Genomic DNA, 9087 nt, shown 5'->3' with positions numbered 1-9087 from the left:
TTTTTTTTGAGACGGAGTCTTGCTCTGTCACCCGGGCTGGAGTGCAGTGGCCAGATCTCAGCTCACTGCAAGCTCCGCCTCCCAGGTTTATGCCATTCTCCTGCCTCAGCCTCCGGAGTAGCTGGGACTACAGGCGCCCGCCCCTCGCCCGGCTAGGTTTTTTTTGTATTTTTAGTAGAGACGAGGTTTCACCGTGTTAGCCAGGATGGTTTCGATCTCCTGACCTCGTGATCCGCCCATCTCGGCCTCCCAAAGTGCTGGGATTACAGGCTTGAGCCACCGTGCCCGGCCTCCTTACAACACTTTCAAGACATCACATTCTATCTCAATTTCTACTTGGTGTATACATTATGCTCCATTGCATACTGTGAGCATCTCCGCAGAAGCCCCATGACTATAACTCTTCGCATGTCCCCGGAGTGCCTCGCCAAGCTCTCTGCTATATATTCAGTAACTTCTTAGGAATGAATGAATGAATGGCATTCAGTGTGTACAGAGAGTCATAAGATTACTGCAGTATAATTATAACAATATCCATCTTTATTAGGAGAAATAATTATGAGAAGATTATGTCGATTTTTTTCTTATAGTAGATGCTGATTTAGAAAAAAATGTAGGGGTGTGCCTTAGAAAACCTTCCTTTTGGGAAACAAAGCCAACTAGTGATTCCAGCAGGTCCTACAGATTCTCTGTGTAAGAAGCTAGGGAAAGGATTCCCTTTCTCTCTTGTGATTGAACCCAAATCCCGTGTCTTTTTCGTGGTCCCCTAAAGACCCAGGATCAGCCATATGCCTGATGCCCAATGTACTGTCATATTGGGCATCTCTGTCTCTCTCAACAAAGAAGTTCCCAAAATATCTGGGAAGGCTACCTTTCCAAATTCCAGGTGTGAGTCAGTCTTCTTAACATTTTATGCCTGTGGGAATAGTACCCTCTGGATACATACCACTCCATTCTAATGGACAAACATTTTTTAAAGCCTACTATCCACTAACTTTTTTCAATTCTTCCCTCTTAAAAACAAAACAAAAAAAAACCTCCCAGTCGATCTCTTCCTTATGTCAACGCCCAAAGCACTGTATTGTTACTGCTTAAAGTATTAGTTAACGTGACCCTGCTCTGCAATATAGCCACTGACACTTAGCTCATTATTAGGGAGCATGGTATACCTCATCCATCACCATGTACCCTAGAGCTTAGGACAGAGCCAGCTGTGTGGCTCATGCCCAGTGCGCTGTCATACTTAGTATTTGGAAGCTAAATCCTGGGGCTGCAGGGGGTCATGAAAAGACACAGGATTTGGGTTCAATCACAACTAGATTTGAATCCTGTTCATACCATGTACTAGTTTTTTCACACTGGGAAAGTCACTTGACTTTGTAAGCCTCCATTTCTTCACCCATAGAATAGGTATATTAATGCCAGATTGATTCAAGTATTATCAAAAACATGTGCGGGAAGTACTTAACACAGTGCCTGGCACATAGCAAGTTCCCCAGAAATGGTAAAATGAACTGAATTAAGATTATAAAATCCCAAATTCTAAAACCACCTTCCTTATGGGGTGATTCTGGATAAGGCTCTTGGTCTCCCTGAGACTTAATTGACTCATGACTACAAGAACTTTGTGAAGACCAAAATCAACATTAGCAGATATAAGGCACCTAACAAAGTGCCTCTCCCATTGCAAACATTCACTCTAAATGTCAGTCCCTTCCTCCCGTTTCTCTTTCCTAGCAAGTCACCGTTTCTCTTTCCTAGCAAGTCACCTGGCAGCCTTTACAAAGAAAGAGGGAATCAATTGTACAACACTGGCCCTATTTCTCCCTTTACTCTTGTGAGATTCCAGGAGCCAGGAGAGAAATCGATGTTACATCAATGAGTCATCATTTATAGCCCAGTTCCTGAGCTGCCTCATGAAGCAGTGAACTCCTTGACACTGAGACAGTCAAGAAGAATAAAACCTCCAGATGAGATGGGCTGTGGGTAGTGAGGAATAGTATTAATATGCATCAATGCAGGGGAGAACTGAGTCATCGCTGAGACACCTCCCTACTCTGTGATTCACTTGTGAGTCGCGACAGAACACAGACCATGTGACTTGGGGAAACACTGAGCAGTGCTTCCTTTATTTCTGTAGCTGTGAATAGGGACACGTAACTACCCTGGTCGCATACGCTCAGACTGAAGCCGCGGCTGAAAGACACTTTATGGACAGCATTGGCTATCAGGATCTTCATATTACTTAGCAGAACATAGGGCTGTACTTTACCCCTAGCTGAAGAATACATGCATTTTGAGATAATGTCACCTCAAAACAGTTTTGGAAATAGGCTAGATTCCAATCAATAAATAGATGAAATGCAATTGTACAGGTAAAATTGTCTTGAAAAGCTGTCAGACTCTATACAAAGTATCATTGTTATACTTCACATTTTAAAAAATTATTATACTATTTCAAATACAGATTTTGAACTATTTTACACCCACAAAAGTTTCTAATATTGGTAGAAGCAAACTGATCAAGCCATCCTAACAGCTTTTCCAACTGGCTTGTTTTAGGTATAACCATGGAAAAAGGCTGTGCCTATACTGAGTTCTGGGAAGAATGTTCAAGTCAGAGTCAGCAGAAGTCAGAGGTGGGGCGCTGACCCTCTGACTATGCCCTCTCTAATCAGCTTCCCCCACCCATTTAGAATTGAATCTGAAAAATTCCCTTTCTGGCCCAGGTTCAATAGATTTTGGTCCTGTCTACAAGCGTTTTCATTTTATTGCTCTGATAGCCTGTGCTTGGGCTTTTCTGGAGACTCAGTTACCCCATCAATTGTCTAAAATGCATAACCTTAGCTCCCAACTCTTCAGGTAAATAAGCCACCCATCTTCTCTCTTTCTTCCTGGGCCATGCCTGATGGAAAGAAGCCCACTGGGGCTGGGACACCTACCTCCCAGCACCTCGCAGTCGCTGTCCATGCTGTCATGCACACCTGCAAAGATGTTGGCCAGAGTGGACTTGCCCACCCCCTGCTCCCCTATGAGCACCACTCGGTAGTAAGTGTTCCCTGACTCAGAGGAGATGACTGAGTCTGTGGAGTCAGAGGACCAGCTTCGGCGGCAGTGGTCCTCAGGGGCAGCAGAATGGCGGTTGCGGTGGCTGTACTGGTGGGGCTCTTTCTGGACCATCAGATGCCTGCCATCGGCTGGGATGCTCCAGCGCTGCTGCTGCGGCTGCATGCCCACAGTGCCCTGGCGCATGGTGACATTCAGAGTCATCGTTGGGTCCTGGGGAGCAAAGCAGCCAAGATGGCAGCATTAGTAAGCATGAGTGAGAGCTCTGCTCAAATACATGGTCAGTCATCAGTAATATTATATTACATGAGATGAGAAGCAAGTATCCCCAACATAAAAAACAACAATTAAACAGTCTCCAAACCCCAACAAGACAGGCTTTCAGCTGGACACACACACATACACACACACTGCCCACACTGTCAGTAACCAGCTCCTCAAGCAGACTGTCATTTGCATGGAAAAAAAAATACTGTTAACATCAACCACTGCCCATGGAGCTTACCCCTTCCTCAAAGCAGACTTGGATCAAAGAAGAGCTGCACTCAGAGCTGGCACAAAGGCAGCTGGAAAGAACCAGCAGCCTCCAGAGATGACTTGAAAAGCAACAAGTTAATGCTGCTGGGGACCAACTGGTCAGGTTAGCTGCTCTTGTCTAAACTTGGCTCTTAATTGCACCAGCGTCCAGCAGGTTTTGTGCCTCAGTGGGAAACACGTGGCAATGACATCACCCCCACCCCTCCCCACCACAACTCTGGCTGGACTGGACAGGCACTTATTGGAACTTCCATGTTTAGTAAAGTTGCTTTGATGCTCTCCAGCTGCCTGGAGAGCATCCACCTGCCATTATTGGGGGTAGAGGGGAAATTTTCTGTTTAAAGTTTATGCCTCAGCTGTGCCCTCTTATCCACAGATACCACTTTTAAAGCATCCCAGCTCCAAACCTAGACACCCTGGCAGAGAAATGATCTGCTCACGTTCAGACCTAGCAAATTTGCACAGAAAGTGCCTCATTCTTAACAAACCACGTCCATTCTCAAGAGTTCTTTAATTCAACTCAGATTCCTTTTTTGAGACAGGGTCTTGCTCTGTCACCCAGGCTGGAGTGTAGTGGCATGATCACAGCTCACTGTAGCCTCCAACTCCCAGGCTCAAGTGATCCTCCACTTCAGCCTCCCAGGGAGCTGGGACTACAGACCCGCACCACCACGCCCACTAGTTTTTTATTTTTATTTTTATTTTTTGGTAGAGACGGTGGTCTCACAATGTTGCCCAGGCTGGTCTCCAACTCCTGGGGTCAAGTGATCCTCCTGCTTCGGCTTCCCAAAGTGCTGAGACCACAGGCCTGAGCCACCATTCTCAGCCCCCCTTCTTGAAGCAAATCAGAAGGCTGAAGACTTCCCTAAATGATATTCAACAACTTCGCTACAACTTTCCCTTTGCAGACTGCCTCCCCTAGCCGGAAGGTCTGTTTTTCTGGCTACTGGCGACGAAGTATAAGTACGCACATTGCAATCAGCAAGATGCACAAACACTGCTCTCCCACCCTCACCCCCACACTCCATACCTCAACACCTCGCCACTAACCAGGACGACCAGCTGGTTTTTTAGTCTCAAAAGTAGCACCTCAGTTGGCAGACTTACATTCAAACAACAAATACATAAAGCATCATTAAGGGCTGCCCTCTCTGACCACTCGATCTGTAGGAGGAGGTGACTCTCCTACCGAATTGAACTAAGGAACCTGCTGATGAGAAGTGACATCCTTTGCACTTGAAGCTCTGACCCCCACCAGAAAATCCCAGCGCAGAACGCACGTTTCAGGGGTTCTTTTCTCAACTTCGAAAGTTCTGCGGGCTGGGAAACTCCCACTCTCTCCCTTCTCCGTCCCGGGCCGCCCCCCTTACTTGGCTCGGCCGGATCGGCGTCGGGGCGTCAGCGTATCGCGTGGGTCCGCGCTGGGATACCCGGGCCAACGAGCTGGTAGTGCTGCGCTGTGCCCGCCGTCCGTGCCCGCCGCCTGCAGCCGCCGTGGCCGGGCGGTTTATAACTAGCCCAGCCGACCCGCCGCGGGGCTTTTCCGTGACGTCAGCGCCCCCGCCGGGAGGGGGCGGCTCTGCAGCAAACTCGGAGTTGCAGCCACTTGGCTAAATCGGTTACTCGCAGTCATGTGACCCCTTCTCTCTCCATTTAAAAAATAATGACAGTTCAATCCTGGGCCTCCTTTATTTTGTTTTATTTTCTTTTTTACCAGGTGAACACAGGAAAATGGAAAAATACTCTAAGTGCCACTTAATCGTCCTTCCCAGCAAATCACTTGCAAGCTGGCGGGATAAAGGATGGAGGGAGAAGCAGGTTTGAGTTGAGAGCTCAGCTTTGCCAAGAAAACAGGGATCAACCTGGAATGCGCAGAGACTTTAGCCTCCAGGATGAGACTGCAGCTACCTTGAATGGCCAAGGCTTGTTTTAACCGCATCTTCTGCAAGGAAGACAGCCTCTGTCACCTTCTCTCTGGATAGGGGGAAGCAGATGGAGCCCCACAAGGCTTTGTTTCCCTTCTCTGGCAAGGATACAGAGAGAAGGGGCCAGAAGGAGGTGAGGAAAGAGGACAAGACCTTGAAAAGGGCAGTTTGGGAAAACAATTTAATTGAGGATCCAAGCAGATTGTGCTAAATATTGTTGGCCCTCCTGCTCTGGGCCAGAATGCTGAGGCTCCTCAATCAGGGAATGTAATCAGCATGTCAATCACCAGCATCTCTGTACCAGGCTCCCTGGCAAGGCTACACCTTGGGCATGAGCCAATACAGCCTGGCTATGGGGAGGAGCACTGAGCCCAAGTCCCTTATGAGAGACTCCTGTGAACAAAGGGCACAGGATAATAACTACTACTACCGTTTACTATGTACCTCTGAGGACCTCTGCTTAGTAGGTACTGTTGGGCCTCCTGGGACCTTAATCCTTACTACACTCCCGCAAGGTAGCTCCATTGCTACCATCATTGTATGGAGGAGGAAGATGACATAGGGCCACAGAACTTGCCCAAGGTCATACTCATACTGCTAGTATAAGTGGCAGGGTCAGGACTCAAAGCCTGGTTTGCCTGAGTCTCTGCACTGCACCACTAAGTGAAGGATTTCAATGACCTCTTTCCGGGGACATGGGTATTTCCCAGATGCTGTGTTTAGAGATGATGCTGGCCTCTCCAACATATCCGTCCACTTTTTCAGCCAGCTTCATCTCTGGGTTGACTGGTGGCTCCGGGAAGCAGCCAAAGGCACCAGCATCTATTGCAGCAACTGGACTCTGCTGTGATTAGAGTCGATTCACAGTTATCCTGCAGGCATTTATCTGCTTTGGAAATTAGCTACATGACCAGCTGCTGAGACCTGTCAGGTCCCAAGCTAGCAAAGGTGGAATCCACAGAGTAATGAAAACTTAGAATTCCTTTAGTCTCAGGTGTTGTGGCCCCAATCTCCTACTTATCTTATACATAAGAAACCTGAGACCTAGAGAGATGATGACCGCTTAGGACATGGCAGAGCTGGAACTACAACCTGGGGATCATAATTCTCTGGATGCCCTTTGCTTCTGTCAAGTTTTTCTTCTGGGTTTAGCTGACAGGGAGTGGCTACAGATATGGGGAAAGGAAAAGGGAGGAGATGAGGGGAGGAGAGATCATCTCCAAGGGTATATCACTGATTCCATTCTAAAACACATGTAATTGATGAATAATCTGCGTTTCAAAATGTTCCATGCTTTTTCCATACTGACACTCCTACTCTGTCAACTGGTCTCGACAGAAACATTATAGGAGTAAAAACTAAGAAGAAATGAGTTTATAAGCATATGATATAGTTTCTCAGTTCTACTTGTGCCCATTGATAAGAAGAACCTGATACTTCACATTCATAAGAACCTAATTCTGGCCAGGCGCGGTGGCTCATGCCTGTTATCCCAGCACTTTGGGAGGCTGAGGAGGGTGGATCACGAGGTCAGGAGTTCGAGGCCAGCCTGGCCAACATAGTGAAACCCTGTCTCTACTAAAAACACAAAAAAATAGCCAGGCGTGGTGGCGGACGCCTGTAATCCCAGCTACTCAGGAGGCTGAGGCAGGAGAATCGCTTGAACTTGGGAGGTGGAGGTTGCAGTGAGCCAAAATCATGCCATTGCACTCCAGCTTGGGCAACAGAGCAAGACTCCGTTTCAAAAAAAAAAAAAAAAAAAAAAACAGCTAATTCTATACCTAGGCAATATCTACTATGAAATATTTGTCATTGGTGTATGTGAAACATACAAAAGAAAATGAACTCCAAGGACTGGGGAAGAGGAAGGGGGCACACAGAAATGCTGTGTTTGGATAATAGAACAATTTTTATATTTTTAAAATTGTTTGTCTCACAAGAAGCTACATGAACACAAACAAGAAAACTAAGAATCTTGACTGAATGACAGTTAAGTTGGAGTAACTATTTAGAGAAAAATCATAGTTATACTTCACAAAAAGCACATCTGAGAGCCAAATCTCATCTAGCCAAGTCCCAGATCCCTCAACCAGGATTCCAGCTCACTGGGATCATCTTGAGGGTGTGGAGCTGGAAAGAAAAAGTAGAATCAGGGCATTTGGGTAAGTGGCAAGTTTTGAAGAGGAAAAATTGGCAGAATGTTGTTTCTTGTTCTATGAATTATTCTCTCCATGTTCTTTCTGCCAGCATTTGAAGGCTTCCTCAGTTTCTAGCTACAATGAGTAGCTCAAGAGTATAGCAAAGAGGCAGAATTCAAAGCAACAAAAATAACTCACGTTTACTGGCCAAAATACATGCCTATCTCAGCTAACCTGCATCACCCCTGCAGTTACCCATATTCTACGGAGAAACGTGCTGAGGAATGAGGTTAAATAACCAGCCCAGGGTCACAGAGCGGTTAGGTGGCAGATCTGCACTCTCTGGGGCCAAAGTCTTAACGACTGTTCTAATTACGGTAGGAGATATATGTCACTCCTCGTTTCCATACCAGCCCCACCTTGGTCTACCACCTTCCTAAAACACTCAAAAGAGAAGTTTTTGTCTGATTGGCCCATGACCTTCACTGGGCCACCTGTTCCTAGTGGGCAGGGTTACTCTACTTAAAGGCATGAGCCATCCTCTCCTCTCTCTTTCCTCCACATCCCTGCCATAGGAGAGAAGGTGACCTTGGGGTCCGTTCGGGGACTCTGCCCACTACTCTGCCACTGTCACTGTCACTTAGCATGTAGACTTGAGCAACCAGGTCCCATGATTTCAAATGGGATGAGAAAGGAAGGAAAGAGTTAGGGAAAGAATAGAACCTTTGACCAGGGTTGTAAAGCAGGGCATCCGGGACTTGCACAGACATTAAGATAATATTACTTTGAAGACCATGTCTTGAAAACTCTAAGAGGGAGAGATGATGGGTAGGCTCAGGATCTGTACATGCCTGAGTCCATCATTCTATTCTAAAAGCTATAATTCTACTCTGAAAGCAACATAATCATCTATACTATAGACTTACTACAACCAAGGTCATGCCTGCCCAAGCCATCAAGTAAATGCTACTCAGTGGTAAAGGAGACGCCATGCAAACATTCCCCTTTCCCAACAACAAGGAGGTAGATTATAGACTGAACACTGAGTAGGTGACAAATTAAATGGATTTTTTTCCTACTATTTTTTAAATGTTTTTTTTTTTCTTTTTTCTTTTTTTTGTATGTTTTTTTGAGAGATAGAATCTTGCTATGTTGCCCAGGCTGGCCTCACCACTCACAGGCTCAAGTGATCCTCCAGCTTCAGCCTCCTGAGTTGCTGGGACTATAGTTGCTGGACTCTGTTTTGCATTTTAATGCCTTTAGGCAAAGCATGCTGGCCAGTTTCCCACAATCCTTACTCATCCTCAATATATTCTACTCCAAGCAGTTTCTCTCATTTATACTTTCTACCTGGCCCCTAAAGGCATTTGACTTTGTGATCTTTGCCTGGGCTGAAAGAAATGGTAGGGGATTTAACATCA

General features: G+C 46.3%; 1 protein-coding gene across 3 annotated transcripts in view; it reads right to left on the bottom strand.

Moving 5' to 3' along the window:
- The window catches only part of GEM (GTP binding protein overexpressed in skeletal muscle), a 14274-nt gene extending 9163 nt beyond the window's left edge, over nt 1-5111 (bottom strand). The window contains exons 1-2 of one of the 3 annotated variants that reach the window (XM_017847366.1): nt 4974-5111; nt 2943-3279 (exon numbers count right to left, since the gene is read on the bottom strand). In XM_017847366.1, the coding sequence (XP_017702855.1) occupies nt 2943-3270 (328 nt within the window). In that variant the 5' untranslated portion in view covers nt 3271-3279; nt 4974-5111. Of the gene's footprint in view, nt 1-2942; nt 3280-3571; nt 3747-4883; nt 4953-4973 lie in introns of those variants that run through there. The other 2 variants (XM_017847368.1, XM_017847367.1) reach the window with 2 other exon arrangements.
- Between the last annotated feature and the right edge of the window lie 3976 nt (nt 5112-9087).

Source organism: Rhinopithecus bieti, unplaced genomic scaffold (assembly GCF_001698545.2).
Source record: "Rhinopithecus bieti isolate Rb0 unplaced genomic scaffold, ASM169854v2 scaffold_26532, whole genome shotgun sequence".
NCBI classification, from domain to species: Eukaryota; Metazoa; Chordata; class Mammalia; order Primates; family Cercopithecidae; genus Rhinopithecus; species Rhinopithecus bieti.
The sequence above is the reverse complement of the archived record's forward strand: the minus strand, read 5'-3'. Positions and strand labels throughout refer to the sequence as shown.